The sequence below is a fragment of the Galleria mellonella genome, unplaced genomic scaffold (assembly GCF_026898425.1).
Source record: "Galleria mellonella isolate WM207_F2 unplaced genomic scaffold, CSIRO_AGI_GalMel_v1 utg172, whole genome shotgun sequence".
NCBI lineage: Eukaryota > Metazoa > Arthropoda > Insecta > Lepidoptera > Pyralidae > Galleria > Galleria mellonella.
Genome location: NW_026442015.1, coordinates 1711731 through 1732333, shown reverse-complemented (window position 1 = coordinate 1732333; position 20603 = coordinate 1711731). Strand labels below are relative to the sequence as shown.

General features: G+C 33.3%; 2 protein-coding genes across 4 annotated transcripts; both read right to left on the bottom strand.

Moving 5' to 3' along the window:
• Positions 1 to 1466: 1466 nt before the first annotated feature.
• LOC113514469 (putative fatty acyl-CoA reductase CG5065) lies at positions 1467 to 9312 on the bottom strand. 2 transcript variants are annotated; one of them, XM_052893003.1, is made up of 12 exons: positions 9198 to 9312; positions 8191 to 8307; positions 7979 to 8098; positions 7377 to 7502; positions 7001 to 7140; positions 6381 to 6493; positions 5537 to 5729; positions 4665 to 4811; positions 4175 to 4264; positions 3919 to 4083; positions 3202 to 3300; positions 1467 to 1746 (listed from the first exon to the last, which is right to left on the bottom strand). In XM_052893003.1, exons 1-12 carry the CDS (start codon positions 9288 to 9290, stop codon positions 1569 to 1571), a joined length of 1581 nt encoding a protein of 526 aa, XP_052748963.1. In that variant the 5' UTR covers positions 9291 to 9312; the 3' UTR covers positions 1467 to 1568. The 2 variants fall into 2 exon arrangements, with proteins under 2 accessions (XP_052748963.1, XP_052748964.1); XM_052893004.1 differs by lacking the exon at positions 9198 to 9312 and having other exon boundaries at positions 7979 to 8121; positions 8191 to 8284.
• Positions 9313 to 13800: 4488 nt separating this feature from the next.
• Positions 13801 to 20384, bottom strand: LOC113514196 (ribosomal RNA processing protein 1 homolog). 2 transcript variants are annotated; one of them, XM_026898201.3, is made up of 12 exons: positions 20100 to 20383; positions 19342 to 19421; positions 18694 to 18843; positions 18151 to 18253; positions 17514 to 17605; positions 16916 to 17095; positions 16538 to 16632; positions 15715 to 15867; positions 15328 to 15479; positions 15052 to 15143; positions 14194 to 14790; positions 13801 to 14009 (listed from the first exon to the last, which is right to left on the bottom strand). In XM_026898201.3, exons 1-12 carry the CDS (start codon positions 20299 to 20301, stop codon positions 13830 to 13832), a joined length of 2076 nt encoding a protein of 691 aa, XP_026754002.2. In that variant the 5' UTR covers positions 20302 to 20383; the 3' UTR covers positions 13801 to 13829. The 2 variants fall into 2 exon arrangements, with proteins under 2 accessions (XP_026754002.2, XP_031764096.2); XM_031908236.2 differs by lacking the exon at positions 18694 to 18843 and having other exon boundaries at positions 20100 to 20384.
• Positions 20385 to 20603: the final 219 nt, after the last annotated feature.

Sequence of the window (20603 nt, the reverse complement as noted above, 5' to 3'; positions counted from 1 at the left end):
ATAGATTAAGAATTTTTACATTTCCATATTTTTTATTTTTTGAAAATGAGAACATAAACTTAATTGCATCCATGGGCTTAGTATGACGTATTTTCATATTCTAAGATTCAAATTATGCCACTCGCAAAACGACAAACCCATTCAATCTCTGTCTTAAATACAGTAACAAATACACAGACGTATCAAGCAACTGAAAGCAAGACTCGCTGCAGTAGTTTACAGAAATATTCATCGAAGCAGAGCCATAGATCGTTTTCCTATTTAATAAACACTGCACAATTACTTTGTAATCTTACTATCTATGTCATGATAGTTTTTTTATTGGGTGAAGATGGAATGGTTTCCCCGCCTGCGTTATTGGTTTACACCAGTACCAGGTACCAGTGAAGGGTGACAGGTGAGGATGAAGGCAAGTCAGTTGGCCCATGGTAACTAAGAATTAACCACTATGGTTTCCAGAGGGAACCGCGTGGAGGTCGACCTGATAGTGTGTATTGCTAGCAATGGGACTTTTATATCCCATTATTAACAATCCCTTTCCTCCCAATGTCATGATAGTTTGCTAATTTTTAAAAATAATAGTTAACCATAACCATTGGCGTATTAAAGATTTTCAGAGAAAATAAACTCTTAAACATATCTTTGCAAAATTTTGCTTGCATCGTAATACCCATATAGCACGTTTACTAATTGCTAGATGACTTTGATTTACTTTTTCCTGAAAAATAACGTCAATACCGAGGGATACCAGAGAGAGAGACTGTACAAATGTTGTTTGCTTGGGTACCGCTGTTCCATTAAGTTTCTACTGTGAAACAGTTGTGTTTGCATGGCTATGTTTCGATTTGAGGCATAGGATATGACAGTGAATTGAAAATGGCACAAAGACATGAAATCTTAATCTTCAGGAATGGCAACGCATGGGGGGGGGGGGGTATTAAGAACAATATACTCTGTTATGTCCATGGCATTGCTCATGTCTATTGGCGACGATTACCCCTTTCCATCAGGTGGACTGTCAGCTTGTTTGCCATGCTTATTGCATAAAAAAAGAAAGGTAGCAACAAATAAAATTAATTTACACAAAATTAATACACTGTGGCGCTTCCAACTATATAGGTGACGGCCGTTTGTATTATTATTCTTTGCGACCGATTCGCGACGGGCAGAGAGATCTCGTAGATTTGCAGATGTTCCCGGATGTCTTATGCTACGCACATAATGTCCTATATTACGGACTAAGAGAATCTCAAGGTACCGTTTGTCATAAAATTATATTAGTCTGTTCCAATAGAACTTATTAAAATTGTAAACAAACGAATACTGAACTGACCGTTTTAATTTTAAAGTTTTAAAATTAAGGTAATTTCATGACGTCCAGTAGTTAATTGAATGTTTCAATTTGTCTCTAATTCCCTATAATAATCTTTGATACATAAAACATTAGATTAGGAAAATAAAAGATATTATTTAATTCGAAGCAATTATTTATTTATTTTGTAATAAATGTATTCTGTTCATCCACCCACATCATTTATTTACTTAGTTGTAAACATAAAAAATACATTTTAAAGCCTTCGAAATATTGTATGCGATAATTTTGCGAAACGATCGATTAATGCTTTGCAGACAGTTAGTAAGATAATAATATTATTCTTAATATTTTCTCTTTGTTTCTTCTCTAATAATACGTGGAGAAATAATACCAAGAAGATTATATTGACGAAATTATGCAAGATGTATGCTCTGAAAAAAGTAATTGTATTTTTTACAGGAATTTCTTACAGATATGTAAATTAGGTACATAGGTTACACCGTATATTGGAGTCGATTCTAAGGCCCCATTTTTCTATTCCTATCTTTTAACCTAATATTTTAATTTGAATGTTTCGTGAAATTATTTTTTTATGGACAAGCATAAACGAAATTAATTATAGCTTTGTCTTAAATCTATTAAAAATTTAATTCATATTGATTCTTAAAATAAAGATTTCGCTTATGATATCAAACAGAAATTCTAATTTTAGAAAAATGAAAAATAATGTTACGGAGGCCTGGTCCCTTAAAAAGGCTCATATGTAATTTTAGGCATGTTTAAGAATATAATTAAAGGCTTTGTTTTTTATTATAGGTGGGCAACAGACAATTCTGAGATGGACACGGTCTACTCCTCCCCCCCCCCCCCCCACCTCTAAAAACGACAATGATGGTACCTCAAAATCGACCCATTGTGAACCATTAATTTTAAAATAACACATTTAGATAACCGTCGTCTATGACACATGTCATCACCGTCGACATGACCAGTACCATGAGCCTCATATATGAATATTACAATTCCTCAAGACATAGGTGTAATGTATTTCATATTCTGTAATTTCACTACCATATCACATCCTTACAATCCAAGGGGAGAGGGATTTTTAGTATCAGTTTTTTAATTCTAATGAGGATGTCAGTCATAGCGATCAACATACAACATCAGGTTGACCTTCCTCAATCGAAATTGCTGGTGAATTAATTACGTTGAGTTCATTGACCTGCTTTGATCCTCGCTTCTCTTTCATCACTGGTGCCTCATCAGTGTATACCGATAGCGCAGTCGGGAATTACCATTCCGTTTTTATCCTATTAGGCACACCCTTACAACCACAACCGGTATTCTAGTTAATTATTTCGTTGAAAAGAAACGTAACAGAACGAAACAGTTTTCGAAGTAAACACCAGATGGATACACTGTATAAAAGTTGTCTGTATGAATACTTCTATCATCACGGCTGTGTTTTGGTTTAAAATGTGAAGTATTATGGGGGAAAATTACAGGATATACTCGTAGACACTACACCATAGTAAATACAACGCGTGTAGGGATTATTATGGGTATTACTGTATGTTCTGTCACATTTTAAATACACTATCGGGACTTAATTCGTAATTTGTTCTTAAGTCGTGGTCTGGACAAGATTTTTTCGACATGGTGCAACCCACGTCGAAACGTCGGCAATAAAGAAGCAGGTATGGAGGTACTATTTACTTAAAAAGGCTTTCCATCGTTAAGTTCTGATAGTGTATTTAAAATAACTGTAATCAACGCGAAAGTTTAAAATTAACTATGTATTGTCATGTCCATGATACCGTTTATGTCTATAGACACCGGTTGCCACTTTCCATTAGGTAAACCGTCAGCTTATTTATTATTACCTTCGCAAACGTAGTTTTGCTTGAGGCAAATCGTCGTCATTCTGTTTCAACAGGTATTTTCTTACACCACAGACAAAGTGTCTATAGTGATCATCCCAACTGTTTGGAAAGAAAAAAGATGATACTTAGTCAAGATATAAAAAAAAAAAATGTACAGATATAATGCATTACATACATCTATTAAATATCTACTACCTACCACAATACTGCAAAAAACATTAAGGTAATATAAAACCTTCGTATAAAATCTTAAAATTTCATATATAATATGAGTATTTTTCTACTGCTATTTTATTAGTAGATCAGGGCCGTAGCTAAACCCACGTCAAAGTTAGTGCAAAAGAACTTTTTGGAAAGGCAGAAACCATAATTGACTTCGAAAAAGCGAATCTGGCCTTTTAAAGGCATTGCCCCTCAATACTCCTCCCTCCCAGCTACGGCCATGTAGTAGGTACCCTTTATATTAGTACCTACCTATCATGATAATATACCTAGCCATCCATAGATATAAGCAGAGCTGGGCACCGTTAATCAAATAGTTAACTTCGTTAATCGTTAATCCGTTAATAAAAAAATTAGCTTCGTTAAACGTTAAAGCGTTACATTTCAGAAGAATTAACGTAAGTTAACGTTAATCGTTAATCCGTTAATATGTGTAAAATTGCATTATCTATCATATCAGATAATAAATAGCGTAGGTTCTTATATTATGCTTACTTCACAGCTCGGGGCTCAATGTTAAATAATTTTGTATCGGATGTATGTAACCTTTTTCGTAAATTCCGGACATTTTCATTTTTAAAACGCCATTCTCTCAATACAAAGAATTTTAATGCTGTATTCATGTGGTGGAACTTTCGATCCGCTAATATTAGGTTTTGCCTGTAAATCGTTTAAAAAATAAAAAAAAAAATAAAACATTATTTGTTATACATTATAATACAATATTTGATAATACTTTTTAATTACTTACTCTTTTTTAACTCCTAAGACGCGCATTGCATATTCTAATATGTACAGTGGTATAGTTTGAAGCAATAATTCTAGTATTTTATACGCGAACCTATAAATAGAAAACCCTTAGATAGTTCAGTACTCTTATATATATATATATATATATATATATATATATATATATATATATATATATATATATATATATATATATATATATATATATATATATATATATACAGATAAAGCAAAAGACCTTAAAGTCTTTTGCTTTATCTACACTTATGAATCTATTCTAGTTGGTTGTCAACCTTCGACTATTCTTCTTCAGAAAGAGGAAAGAGGTTTCTTCAGCATTAACAACACGCGCGTAATGCCCCTGGTATTGCAGGTATTCATAAGCTATAGTAATTGCTTACCATCAGGTAGGGCATACGCTTGTTTGCCGCATCATTGGTATAAAAAAAAGACTGTACAATAAATGTATAAAAACGAACATGTTTTCTTACCTATTCCTCACGAGATATAGAAAAGGATACCAAAACAAATTAGTATGTGGATATTCTCTGGTGTAGTAGTTTATGGCTTGCTGTAACTCTGCCCATGTCGTTAAGTTTTCAGACATGCTACAGTTGTATACTTTGATAGTTGTCCATCTAAACACAAAAACACTAGAATTACAGTTTTAGTTATAATGTGCATACCAATCCAAACCTCAGTAATAGTATTTAATAAATTAAACAAGTTTTTGTAAGGAACATAGGTATATATCATAAATTATTTTCGAACTCTTAATAGATACCAGATAATCACTTGATCATACAGTTTATACAGAAAGTTCAAAAAATATTTCGAAATAACGAATATTTTATTTTTGACTAGCTATATAAAGTATCCCATGTGCTAAGTCAGAATATAACCTACCTGTGTACTAAATTTCATTCAGATCCGTTCAATAGTTTTTGCGTGAAAGAATAGCAAACATCCATCCATACCTCTGTCATTGTTACAAACTTTCGTATTAATTATAAAAATACGAGTAGGATGTCACTAATTATGGCAACAATTTTCATTTAAATATCTACATACCCACATAATATTGCACTCTTCAGGAATGCGGTATTATACATAATATTATGTAAAAACGGCTATTTCATTGTCTATGGATTAGACAGTTAAATTATTAGCATTATTTATTATTTTATTCCCAAATACACGTTATATTTTAATGTAATGTAAATCAGACTGCATAAGTATCACGGCCACTCATGACTAAGGGCCTCCAGTACTTTCAAAACTAATCGAGCTTTCTCAACTAAAATATACGTAAGTCGGTCCGGTTATTCTTATATTAAAATATATTATAGTTTATTATTATTACTTGCAAATAACAGTTTCCCAAGCGACAGCAATGAGAGTGTCTACAGCAATATCAACTGGCAGCAAGTCGGCTTGTTTTGAGCCATCACAGCGGACCACGTGCAGTAGACCGGTGCTAACAGCAGCTACCACTCCCACGGGCCCATTCAAATTCTCTATCCAACCAGGGAAAGGGTTGCGATGTGATGATATTACTGAAATTGTATGGCGATACTGCAAGACCAACGAAAGAGAGACTGTAAAAAGTCCTCTGCATCACTTATTAGATAATTGCAGCCTGATTGCATAGTATCGTTATCATATCAGCCTTTAACTATCCACTGCTGAACATAAGCCTCCGCCTTGGGGGGGGGGGGGGGGGGTTTGCCAGTAGTTGCCACGATTGGCAGGGGGGTTGGCAACCGCAATTAGGCTTTAGAGATGTTTTAAGAGTTACACTGTTGCCCATCCCTCGCCCTCCCTTAGTCGATTCTTACGACTCTCACGGGAAAGGAAGGGGTGGCCTATTCTATGTCGGAACTACACGGCAATGTCAATTGCATTTGCATAGTATGATAGGGCTTAATGTCATATTACAGATTAAGAACAATATTTCTTTCTATTGATGAGTTATGGTAGTAGGTATGGTATTAATTATTAGATACATTAAATTAAGATCTTCGTTTAATTTCTTAACACATACCATCAGGCTGATGATTACATTTACACTTTCGTTATACAAAAAAGAATTATCAGTCTCTAAGGAAATCTAAAATAATAATGTTAATAAGTCATTAAAAGAGCTAATAGTTTCCGAAAATATTTTCAAGAAGCAAGTTGCCATTTAATTTGAATATTTAATTTACCTATTGTAGGTCTAAATATTGCAACAGGATAACGTCTGGTCCTGTGCTGCTGGACGGCATACTCGGCCATCGCTTTCGTGAAAGTGTAAGTATTGGGCTTCGGAGTGATATATCTACAGCAAAGAACACCAAGAAACAATGTTATCATTAGCATGCTCTTAAGAGAGTATTTTAACAGAAAAACTTAAAAAAATTTCAGTAGAACATACATCAATAAAGGAAAGTAGTTAAACACGGTTAACATGGCATCTCCAGCATTAAGTTAGTATTCGTTTTGAATTATCCATTCACGAAATGTCTGTCTTAACATGCTTAATCTATAGCACGAGTATTCTAAGTTTTACGTATAACTAATGACTTAGATTTCGTATAATAATTCTATATATATATATACACGACTTATATTAATTAACGTTAGTAGTAATACTAATGCATGAGGAGTGGCCATGGACTTGATGGTACAGTATATGTTGTTCTCTATTATCATGGGGATGTAACCATTCTAAATCACAAAGCAATTTAAAACTAATTGGGTAAAGAGAAATAGAGCAAGCAAAATCTAACTTTTCAGCGCTTACACAAATACTTACTTCTTTAAGATATATATTCGTAAAACTTACTTCATAAGATCCTTTGAATCTATCGTATTATCTTTAACCAACGCTAAAAGTTGTTCTATAGGGGTAGACAATGAATACACTTTTTCTTCTATTTCTGGTAGTTCCGCATTACTGTATGCTGTAGAGACGTACACGAATGCCTGAAAAATCATAAGCCAGAGTATTAAAAAAATCACCTTTATCAAACAGAATTGGTAATAATGGTTTCGCTTCTATTTCTATTCAGAATCCTTTACGGGATGAACGAATATAATTGAAACAGTTTTTGTATTCCGAGCTATGATGACGACGAATGTAGTTTAAAATCGAATACTTGTTATTTAAATTAATAAGTTAAACCTAAATTAATAAATTTTGTCGATATAACATCACTTACTTGTATATTGGGTAAATTGTCGCAAATCGCCAGTAATCTCATTACTGATAATACATTCATTTCGATCGCCCTGCGTAGGTCCTCGTTAAATTTTACTGTTGCTGCAGAGTGGAACACTATCGACACCTATAAATAGTAATTTCAATTATACTGCTTTATCGGCAGTGAAAAAAATTACCATAAAGTATTATTTACTATTCTAATGCCTACTCATCATATTGCATATTATTATTAAATTTTCTACACCACTAACTTGTCTTCTTAACTCATCCATCGGGATATGAGTCCATCACCTAAGTACCAGATCCAATTTATTTTAGGATAAAAATTTTCTATCCTATCTTTCAAGTTGCAAACAACAGGAACATAGCTACAAAATTTTATAAAATATGTTGAACAGTTTCGGAGATTACCTTGAACGAATATATTAATATAAAAAAGAAGAAGAATGAAAGAACATTATGAAGCTTTGTGAACTGGCAAGAGGAACTCAAATAATTAGCATGGTTTATCACTGTTTGTGATATCACTACGTCAACTACGGTAATTCGAAAAAATCCATTGTATAAAAAAATTAAAGGTCTGAGCATAATTATAGGTACCTCTTGTAAATCTACCAAATACTTGTTGCTAATACCGAGCTTAGGTTGTAACATGTTTCCTGGTATTATGCACAACTTGTCCATTTGCCTGGGGTCTCGATGGCGAAGGTCACTGAATATCTGGAATAATCATCACCAATTTTCTATTCAATATTGCTTTTCTAGCGACAAAATCTATCATTTCAATTAACTATAGAATTTTATTTACTTACTGGTGAATCTTTGAGTTGCTGCAGGCGTTCCTCCGGTTGATTCTCTTTCTTGGTCCTCATGAGTAAACATAACTTTTTGATATCTGGACATGTCGTCAGTAGCCTCTCAACTAATACCTGAATGAAGAGAACTTTTAAGATAAAACCTATCCAATATTCTCCTTGCAACAGCTATGTCTAAATTCAATCCTTTATATTAACGTTTATCTGTTCGTTTCATCGTGAGCAAATATCCAAACAGACAGAACCAGCCTTTGTACAAAAGTCGTTTGCTTGGGCAGCTCTGTCACATTCGTGTTTCTACCGTGAAGCAGTTGTGTTTGCATGGCTGTGTTTCGGTTTGAAGGGTGGAATATGCCAGTGAATTTACAGGGTACAGAGGAATAACACCTGAGCCCTCGGGAATGACAACGCATGGGGGGTATCATGGGCGAAACAGTACTCTCTGTTATGTCCATGGTACTGTTCATGTCTATAGGCAACGATTACCACTTTACATCGGATGGGTCGTCAGCTTGTTTGCCATTCTAAGTTGCATAAAAAAAAGATTTTAGGAAAATTTTGTATTATAATAAAATTTAGAAAACGGTGGAAATGTGCTTTATTAAAATCAGTCGACCTAATCATAAAACACAGATCGCTCCGTGAAATGATGTCGAAGTTGTTAGTGTTAACATAAAAAAACTTAGCATATATAATACTTTATATACTGGTTGACGCGGTTAAAGCCGCCGGATACTGCTTCATTGTGATTCCAATGTGATTTCTGCTCTGTTAATTTAAATAAGTAATATGAAATTATATGTTTTAGAAAAAGTAGCCACTTCGAAACTTCTTCCAACGGTCTATATTTTTTATGTGTATATTTTGCGATGTGTCGGTCGTATAATAACTTATCACATCAAATAATCAGTTTAATCATTAGTCATATCGAAATCGTTTCTTTTTAGAACGAACCTTATATTGTAACAGTTTAAGAAAACCATAACTTAATTCATATCACAGACCTTTCCGATGAATCCGGTTGCGCCTGTAATAAGCACTGATCTGCCCGCGTAAAACCGCGGTATGCGGACGTAATCATTATTCAGCGTTGCCATCTCAACTGATACAAGATAACTATAAACTAATACAATAATGTCGATGTTGTTTATATATTGAAAAATAATAATCGAATGTGTCAATCAGTGAACTGTGCGATTTGAATAGTGTTCCGTACATATATTAGCTATATATAACATATAAAGGAACGGCATTATTACCGTCTATATTTACTTCCTGATATACCGTATTAAGTCAACCTCTACGTCGTTCCCTTTGGTAACCATCGTGGTTACTTCATGTAATCACTTGACTTTATTATTATCTATCGTCCTTCACTAAAAGTCTTAAAGTGTCTTGCAGCATAGGCTAGGTTATCATTCTATTTTCATCCCATTAAAAAATCCCCTGGCCAACCGTCAGCGCAGGTTGGGGTACCATTAAATTAACACCCTTTTGAAAAGAAAACCACCTCGACCAAAATATTGATTGGTGGCTTCGTCTGACGACAAAGAAGTGGTTATCAAAAATGCGATCTATGACAATTGTCCGTGTTTGCGCTGCGATAAATTCTATGGCGTCTCGTTTAGACGCCACCTTGAACCTCAGCATCCTAGAAACTTGTAGAACTAGAAAATTGTATAATTATTTGCGTATATCGTCCAACGTCAGCGTGTTTTGATTCTTTTGAATTGCCTATGGGGGAAACAAAGAGATGAGTAATGCGGAAAAATAAAAACTTATTTGTGTGACGTTGATCTTTCATCAAGTTGCTCAACAAGTTTGAATTTAATAGAGTCGCTGGGGATTCCGCCATTGGATATTTTTTTTTTATGATTGTGGAGTTAAGGTGAAATTTAATTTTGGTTGTCTAGGCTCGGATCACTTTGGACAAAAATTTTTTAATTAAAAACAACTGTGGTACTGCATATAAAAAAATAACATGTCAGCAGGTCACTAAAAATAATTTGTCACGGTTTAAAAATATAACTAAATCAAAAATATTTGTTTCCAAAGCATGAGAAGATGCCCCGCATGAAACACGTAGAAATTTTAGTTTATTTAGTTTTAATCTTGCTTTTGCCATGCAGGATAGATGTGGCATAGTATTGTTTACAAATGATACTTCTTTAATTTTTAAGGTTGACCGATTGATTAAACATTATGACCAATAATGTTTTGCTGCGTCTCTTCCATTTGTTTACAAATAATAATCTAATGTAGAATGCAAAAAAAACTCAACGCGAAAATTTTTCTAAAAATTCTAATATTTTTATGAAATTAAATAACGAACCTCTTGGTTTTATAGATTCTACTGTCTTCCTTGGAATCACTCTTAATAATAAAACTCAATGGGTCCTCACATTAAAAAATTTGCAACTAAATTAACTTCTGCGGCGTATGTACAGCATAGCAACGCAAGGTTAAACAGTAACTAATATTGAGACTGTCGGATAGTTTATTTTAATTACTTTCATAGTATACTGTCCTGTGGAATATTATTGTGGGGTAAAGCAGCCGACATCCAAACCATATTTGTGTCATTAAAACGTGCAATTAGCGCTATTTATTCTAAAGCGGGAAGTCGTTAATCAGTAAGAGAAAAATATAAATACATATATGCAAAATTTACTGTGAAAGTAATTTTCAACTGTTTCTTAAAAACATCGATCTTCATAATCTTAACACTAGATACAAATACAAACTTGCTGATCCGATGTTTAGTTTAAAAAAAGTTACTAGATCTTTTATAGTATTAAATATTATAATATTTTATTTACCTTTTAATTTTAAAACTGTTATTTAAAAAACTTTATTGAACAAAGCCTAAACGATTACTTAGTTGACAAGCATGGTGTTAGTCCAGCATAAGCACGCGCATACACGTGCTTTTTAATGACCATGTAATCTTAGATATAGCCATCAGCTAAATAAATATAATATACGTGTACTTATAATTATTTCGGCCCTTAACTGTCCACTGCTGAACATAAGTCTTCCTTATAAGAGGAGTTTTGTCATTAGTTGCCACGTTTGGCAGGCGGGTTAGCAACCGCAGTTAGGCTCTTACAGATGTTTTAAGAGAGACGCTGCTGCCCATCCCTCCACCATAGGTAACCTTAGTCGTCTCTAATGACACCCACGGGCAAGGAAGGGATGGCCCATGGTCTATGACGGGGCCGACGTATACATATACGTGTACTTATATGCTTATTTTTTTTTTGATGGGTGAAAATGATATAGTAACTCCGCCTGCGCTAACGGGATACGCTAGCGGAGCACCAGTGAAGGGTGATAGATGAGAATGAAAACAGGCCAGTAAGCCCATCATGATAAATTCATCAGGAATTAACGATGATAGTTTCCAGGGGGAACCGCGAGGAGGTCGACCTGGTTTATTCTAGCTGGTATATTGCTAGCAATGGGATTCTCAGTCTCCATTACTAACAATCCCTTTCCCCCCTATATGCTTATATTAACAGAAATTTAAAAAAGTAACTCTTGAGTTTCTTGGGGGTTCTTCTCAACAGATGACAACTTTCTGAACTCTGCAGTAGATTTAAACAATGACGTTTTAGAAGTGCTTGTAAACTAGTTTATTTGAAGAATGATGATTTGAATTGGAATTTTGACCCCGGCAGGTGTCAGACAACCAAGACTCTTCCGCCACTCCACTCCCCGCCTTCTTCTAAAGCCGGTACTGTGTACGGAGTATGTATTTTCATTATGATACGAAAATAGGGTTGTGCTGTTTTACGGGTCCCTAAGATAAGCGTGTGCATATAGAAATAATATTTTATTACATCGTGTCTTATTTACTTATCTATCCCATTAAGTGTGTTAAGGGCTTATTCCATTCTATGACAAATGGTCACAGAACACTATAAAATGAGATTAATAGCATCTCTTGTCTTCACGTCTGCCATATTGTTGTATTATTTGAATATTTAATGTTATATCTACATATCAGTAGAACGACTAATTATTAGATAGCTTTATTGATGTAGTTCCCCTTATTTACCACAAAAAATAGTAAAGTGCAATTGCACACTTATTCCGTATCTAAAACGAGTACAGTTTATTTGAACCTGCCCAAAATTATGTACCTACTTCGATTGTGCATATCCAAAGTTTATAAAATATACATTAGTGTATTTTATAAACTTTGGAAATTAGCCAGTTAAAATTCGTGTAGAAATATACGCTGTCATCACTCTTTTCAACCCTAGAATGTCGCATGAGGTAATTAATGGAATTTATTTCTAGGTTTTTTTTTGCAATAATATCAGTGGAAGTAAAAGAAAACTCAAAATATAAGCCTACAGCAAACCACTTGATCAATGTTCATCACGTTTACCCTGGAGTTTCCAAGGGATTCTTGGAAATCATGTTAAATAATTTCTGGTAAATTCATTACGATGGGTCAATTGACTTAAATTCATCCCATTAGTATGCCCCTTCAGCGCAGGCGCAGTTACCACTCCCTTTTTATCTTAAAAAATATTCTCTTATGTGAAAAGACTAAACGGGCCTAGCTCGACTTTAGTAGTGGGAACTGTATAGATTGTTATGATACACGTTAATGGTTGAAATCCTATATAATTATTTAGCTTTTATGCAAGCAGTGAGTTTTGAAATAATTAAAAATAATTTACAAGTTTGCACAAAATAATTTACTAATAAGAAGAAATAGGTAAGTACGGCAATGTATGTATTTTTGATAGGAAATAAAATAAGGAACCAGGAAGAAGAATAAATAATACTATTTTATATTATAATATAATACACTACAAGTCGTAAACTACACCAAGTGTTTACATACATCTTAAATAACATATTGTACCTATACGTCTTAACCTTGGTCAGTTTTACCTCTTAAGATACTAAGAAAAGGTACATTGAGTAGGTACTTTTCAATAGTAGGTGACAAAGTTTAATTCTAATGTAATTAATTATTCAACATTAATAATGATTGCGGTCGGATACACTTAACATTACAAAAAGTCGATCCTAGAAAATCATCAAGGTAAATTCCTGGTTTGTTACTATGGGCTTAAACTGACTTAAATTTATTCTCACTCGTCAGTCTATACTTTACAGCGCAAGCTAGATTACGACTCCATTATCATTAATGAAAAAAAAAACTTCATCCTCATCTATTATCTCCACTAGTGTGGTGAAATGGTGGTAAAAAAAACTAGTATCAGGTCAAGAAATTGTAATTAAATCCTCGTGAATTCGCATAATAAACTGATATTTCCATCCTAATATAATCTGCACTAATTAAAGACAAATGTGAATAGGCTATTTGTGTGCCCGCGAGCTCCATCTTAGACCACATTATCGTTTTTTTATCAGGTGAGATCGTGATCAATCATGGGATCCTTCAATAGTAGTACCTAAAATTATATAACTTCATCCTCATCCATTATTCCTTATTGGTACCTAGCAAAAAACGGTTAAATTTTCATAGAATCAAAATAGTTCAATTTATTTCGTCAATCCGCACTAAGTGCGTGCCCTATTAATGGCAGGGAAGGAGTAAACCGTTTGAAAAAAAAAGCAAAGAACATTTCATTACTTTTATTGAAACACATTTAATTTTTGAGTTTCAACTTCTTTTTGAAGAACGGATTGATAGGTGATGGAGTGGATGGCTTCAGGTTGGTTTTCGACGGTTTTTTGCTGCCATCAAACGGGATGCTTGGACTCTGCCGCACACTCTTATAGTAGTCCATTGTACCTTGCATTGAGTTGTTTTTTAACACGAACTTCACCTTAAATAATAATATAAAATTTTAGAAGGCAACACATATGCAAACAATGTTGTTATACAAATAGTAGAAGTATATTAATTAGTAAAAAAAAACATAATATTTTTAAAATTCAAATCACGGCTATATAGTTTTAAAACTTGTGTACGACATGTTACTACATACAACTACATGTTAAAAAAATTACCTTTTTTGGAGTGTGATAAGATGCTTTTTTCAATACACTCTCTAGTCTTTTGTCTTTTGGTGAAATTTGCTTTTGGAAATTTTTCACTTTATTAACAACTACTGTAGGTTTCTTGGTAACATTCTTATTTTCAATTTTACTATCAGATTTCATTTTATTCTTAACATTCGGAATATTTGACTTATTACGATTATTATCCTTATTAACAGTAGTTTCTTTCTTATTATTACTATTTACTTCTTTTATATTTTCTTTCTTATTAATACCAAATTCCTTGTGCATCTTTTTCTTCACAGGAAGTGACTTGTCAGTTTTACGAACACCATTCTGTATTACTTTAGTATTTTTTTCAACATTTGATTTAATATTTTTATCTTTCTTTCCATTATCTTTAATTTTATTATTATTTACAACTTCATTTTGTTTAATGTTGCCATTATTGTGTTTAGAATTACTAGTTTTCTGTTTTTTAGCATCATTTTTATTCTCATTGTTTAACTTTCTTTTGTTTTTCTTGGTTTTGTCCACATTCTCCTTGTTGGATGAGTCATGATTCTGTGATTGTGGTTCCGTAGATTCTACAGTCCAACCATCGTTCTGAAATGTATTGGATTATGAAATTTTGTTTCGTAAAAAAATGTTCAAATCAAATTATAAAGTGGGCCGCTAGGATCAGTAACTATAAAGAAATTCATTCATTTATATTTTTTTGATATATTACGTGGCATGTGGTCTGATGAAACAAAGTACCTATATTAATCTTTTATATGCCTGTAAACTTTTCCAAACTATATCTAATATAGTTTCAAAACATTCCAGAACTATCTGTCCAAGAACTAATTAAGAAAGAAATCTTACTGTAGCATTATCACTAGTCATTTCAGTATCTACTATGCTGATCCCTGCACGTGACCGCGCCAGCAGCCGTCTGCGCTGCTTGCGACTCAATCCTGAAGATCAAAGAAATCAAAATTAAAGTATCATTTACAAAAAGATGATTTAAAAATATATATATTATTATTGACGAAAATTCATTTATGAAACTATGTTAATATTTTTTACTAATAATTGTAAATGTAAAAATGAGTTTGTTTGTTACCTCTTGGCTGCAGATTTATATTAAATTATACTTGCCTCTGAGCGCCAGCTCGTCAGCCTCTTCCACCATCTGCCTTTCATGTCGTAGCAAGTTCTTGGCGGCCACAGTGGGCCGGAGAGGAGGCTCCTCCACAGACGGAGGTACTTCTGCGGGGAGAGGATACTCCTGTTGGGAGAGTCGCTCGAACCTGCGAACACAATTAAAAATTAATGTATCAGAACAACTTGACCATTCTGGCATAGAATCCATAGAATACAAAGGTTTTATAATCACTGCACTATATAAATTTATTAATCTACCCTATACTATCCTCTATTAGCTACTATTTTGGCAAATGTATTTGTGATACATGTTATACTGAGATTTGATGAGTATTTTACCAGTTATAACAATTAGTAATGTTCTTAATTCGTGAGACGTACCTTTGCATACATATTTTAATCCGTTTGTGAGCTTTAGACGAAGCCTTCGCCAACAAACTCCTGAGCATGTCGGCAATCATGTTTGCGGGAACAGGCAAGCTCGCCAACACTACGTCAACGTGTCCAGCTCGAGGGTCCAGCGGCTTATCAGCGCTACAACGATAATAAAATTACAACTGTTATAGTACTAACAGCAATATTAATCTATACTGTAATGCAGCTTCGATCTTAGGAGGTGGCGAACAGGGCAATTTCCAGCAATTTGATATATACATATGTACATGACAAATACTTTTTTTAGCTCAATCGTTAGATTATTGTGCTTTATTTAAAAATTAGTCTTAGGAAAAACCCCAAACATAAATTTTAAAATTTATCATCTCTGTCTTTGTTAATTTTGTAAATCTTTCAATATAAAATATTTTAAAACTCAAATTATATTTATTTGTATAACTAGCTTCAATTCAAAGATGACAAATACCAAACAACCAGACCTACTTTCGCATCACATACTTTTCACGAAGTACAAAGGGTCTCACAAAGACCTGCCGCCCGAAACCTTTCAATGGGTAAAGCCGCCGCCGCTGTAATGTCTTATACTAAGTTTATTTTCGCGAAACATAGCTGGGAGGGAGAAACAGGGCAAAAACAAGTAATGAAACCCAAACTTATCATTTTTAGAATTAATGTCTGATATACTATTTGTTATATCATCACACAAAAATGGCTGAAAAACTTTAATTAAAAATGTTAGATTACCACATGCATAAAATAACGAGCACTGCTACAGAATAAAAAAGATCTATCACAATATTATACCAACCCATCATTATCACTCTCGACTTCGTCTCCACTTAAAGTCTCGTCTTCATCAGAAACCATTTCTAAAGCTTCAGGACCGCCTTGTGGGCACCCCATCTATTAGAGATATTTAATAATATTTATACTTTATTGTACATAAAAATTATACTGTTATAATTTAATTTGAATATGGATGTACAACAGGCAAGCTTTAATTCTGTACGAGTTCTCTTCCAGCAAACCTTGAATATTATTCCAAAATATGTATTTTAAACTGTTATTATGTATTTAACAGGGATTACTCTAAGTTACATCACACAGGTGATATATCTTATACACACTGTTCTTTTAATCTAGGGACTTGTATAATCGATGTTTGACATTATGTTTAAACATTTACCTGCTTCCATGCCTGTGTGGCCTGCTGATACTCCAGCCCCAACTCACTTTGCCGCACCAGTGCGTTGAGGACTCGCCGACAACTGGCGTTCACCACCGCCGTCTCCCCAAAACCCATATATTCCGCAAACGGACGAATCAGCATCACCATGCTGGCATCCGGAATGTTTCCACCGGATACCTATAAATGAGATACAGTATTTACGTAATTAATTGGGTTTGCTTACGTAGAACAGTAGACTTTTCATATCAATTACAGATAAATATTTTTAGTGTTCATAAAACTTTAACTTCTATTTAATAATAACTATCGTGAGACATTTTAAATTTGTTGTATGACATTTTAAATTTATCTAACGTGTACAATAGTAGCACGATGGTCGGTTAGTGCTACTCACATCACTGTCATAAACCGCGCTCATGAATAAGGGCCTCTATTGAGTTCGAAATTAATCGGGCGTCCCCGAATTTAAAACGTAAGTAAAGCCGAGATAAATAATTACAAAACGCGTTTAATCCCATTGAGGGATAAACCTAAGTAATCCAAATTCAACAGTGGACAAGAAACAGCAGAAATTATAATATTAGATAGAACATACCTTAGCACACTCTTCTAAAAAACAGTCAGTAATGTGCATAAGCATTGATGTGGCATTCCTTGCATAATGAGGAGTTTTTACAGCGAATATACCTGAAAATAAATATTGTATAAACTGCAGTGTTCTACACACATCAACTTAAAAAGATCTTACTTCCCCAAGATGTGATAAATTTAGTATTTTTTACTACACAGTACTGTGGCTTGTTATATTTATCATAATTACAACTTTCGATAATTGATTTTAATTTAAAATTATAGCCTTTTTAACTTCAAATAGAGGATCACGAACATACAAATTCATCACTAGTGAAATTATGTGTGACACTGGCGTCAAAGGAAACTGTATCTTCTGAGGGTGAGTAATATATAACAATATCTATATCCAGTATATATCCAATAATGAATATGTTAAAAATTGTTACTACTACTGTTAAGTAGAAAATAATATTAGATTTTTAACATATCGAAAATAGATATCCAACTGATAAGGATCACCCATTGAAATGGGTGATGACCTTTTTTCCTAAGTTTAGAAAAACCATATATATATATATATATATATATATATATATATATATATATATCGGATCAGTATTCATAATACCCATGCCCAGTATTTTCAGTACACTACTCACCATCAGGTCCGGTCAACATTTTTGTAAACATTTCACAACTGTCAAGACTCCAACTGGTACGATGGAGACACCGGAGCCCGCCTCTGAGATACCGCCGCACCAACTGCATTAAATACAAGTTCACTTATAAATTATATGCTATTATTAGTATTAGTAACAGCAGTAAGCTAAAGTGGTAAAAAGCTTACTATATAGCTTGAGTAAACTGTAACTGATGACGAAGAAAGGTTCTTAAGTAGTGACCTTGTGTAGGCAAATGTAATATAGGGCCAACCTTCATAACATGGAGTGATCTATCAAGAGTATTGCAAAGAGTCATTGAATGCAAGTTGTGCAGGATCACACATTGTGGTGAAATATGAAGGAAATTTATGTTCAACAGTGAAGAATGGATTGGTTATAATAATAATGATTGCTATTTGTTTGCCTACAAAAAATATAACAAATTTATGTGTTGTCTTTAGTCTGTTTTAGGTCAAGTGGAATATAAATTAAATCTCTTATCAATATTACTGTACTATGCATTTAAAATTTTAGACATACCATGAGGAATTTATCCATACGATGGTGATCAATGCCATACCACTCTGTGGCAAGCACTCGGAAACCAGCCTTCATCATCAGCACAGCAGGTGCAATTTGTTCCACTGGGAATAAATCCAGTATTCCAGCGATACTCTCACATAGTTCTTCCTAATAAAATTAATAATAATATATTATAATAATAAAAGTTAAAAAAATATACAAGGTGCCTTACCAAAATAATGGATCTTAATATAGATTTACCTTAAATGTTATGTAAATCTTACTATCTACATCCTATGGCTGTAGTATCCTGTGTTAATCATGATATAAACTCCTTGAAAATTGCATGAAAGATTAAAAAAAAATTGTTCTCACAAACTTTAACATTTACATATAATTGTAGGATTAGCCACCTTTCAAGAAGCATAGACATTCAAACTTAAAACTTATTGCTGCATATTTGGGATAAAGTATGATGGCATTAAACTTGTCCTATTTTACATAAAAATCCTTAAATAAATAAGGAAAAAAACTCCTGTATTCAAAAGGTAAAATTGAATTTAAAGAATTATAAAAAGTTACTAGTTAGCTGGAATATAGCTGGGCTTTGGTTTGACCCAACTTATATAAGTAGTAAGTAAGCAAACATTATGATGAGCTACATACCTGTATAAGAGGTTTATCTGACATCCACACAGCATAAAACAAGCCCTTCCACACTCGAATGAAATCATCTTCTTTAAATACTAAAATAAATTACAAATTATTTAGATAACTCGGTATAAAATTTATACTAACATTCACTACTTTATCACTAACCATGTTTGTACAGTACATATATTACATACATATGTACAATACATGAGTAAATTATCTAGAATCACTTTGGCATGTGGTCCCGGCAAAGAATAGGCCACACCTTCCCATAGGTGTTGTAAGAAGTGACTAAGGGAACTCAATGGTGGAGGGATAGGTAGTAGCATCACCAAGGTCAAACTACAGTTACCAACACGCCCATCAAGTGTGACAACTACTGGTAAAACCTTCCAGTAGGGGGGACGCCTACATTTAGGAGTGAACAATTTTAACAGCTGATATGGTATGGTGGTATGTGTATCTGAATGCAATTAAGCGAAAGGTTTGCTGGAAAAGACCTTTTTTCAATGATTAACTGATTAGCACCCATAAATGTTAATAAGGAGGAATGTTGTTTTTACTATAAAAAGATAAAGTACTTGCTCAATAGACAGTACAAAATGAAAGTTCCTTTCTTTTTCAGTAAACATTCTTTTAGTGAATTGTTATAAGTGTCAATTTTTTTATTAAAAAAAAATATATATAACATTAGGTTAGGTTTATGAAATAATTTTTTTCTTATCAAATTAAAAATTATTGATAAGGGTCTTATTGTGTTAATTACGTGCCATGGGACTTCTCGAAGCAGTTAGACAGCCACTTCTTTAAAGCTTTTAACACTCTGTCCCTAGTTCTCTTTTCATTGCCCGACAGCAATCTGGCGAATTTTATTTCTTGTGCTACAACAAGCACTTGATCTTTTTTCGGTTTAATTATCAGTTTCTTCTTCTTTTTCACATTTTTATCTTTAAATTTATTTAGAGGCTTCATTTTTATCTGCTTTATTGGTTAGGAAACAACGTTTTATTCTTTCATGCCATATGTAATATGAACGAAACTGTCAGTTGGTACTCATTCAATCAGTCAAACAAATACTTCGACACTTACTGTCATTCAGTCGATTACTGCGATCAGATCTAAGTTGCTATTTTCTAAACGTGTCTTTAAAATTAATATTTCAATTTTATATCACAACGAAATCTTTTTTTAAAAACCTACTTTATTTAAGTCAAAATTATCATAATTTTAGCTTGTGATGATCAATAAAACAGTAATTTAGCAAAATTATCAAA

Excerpts from the sequence above, each read along its gene's own strand:
- LOC113514469 (XM_052893003.1), bottom strand. The coding sequence starts at position 9,290 with ATGGCAACGCTGAATAATGATTACGTCCGCATACCGCGGTTTTACGCG. Across the intron at positions 8,099-8,190 it reads AGCAACTCAAAGATTCACCA|ATATTCAGTGACCTTCGCCA; the intron begins GTAAGTAAATAA and ends TGATTATTCCAG. Across the intron at positions 7,503-7,978 it reads ATTTGGTAGATTTACAAGAG|GTGTCGATAGTGTTCCACTC; the intron begins GTACCTATAATT and ends TACTATTTATAG.
- LOC113514196 (XM_026898201.3), bottom strand. The coding sequence starts at position 20,301 with ATGAAGCCTCTAAATAAATTTAAAGATAAAAATGTGAAAAAGAAGAAG. Across the intron at positions 18,844-19,341 it reads CAGATAAACCTCTTATACAG|GAAGAACTATGTGAGAGTAT; the intron begins GTATGTAGCTCA and ends TAATTTTATTAG. Across the intron at positions 16,633-16,915 it reads CCACACAGGCATGGAAGCAG|ATGGGGTGCCCACAAGGCGG; the intron begins GTAAATGTTTAA and ends TATCTCTAATAG.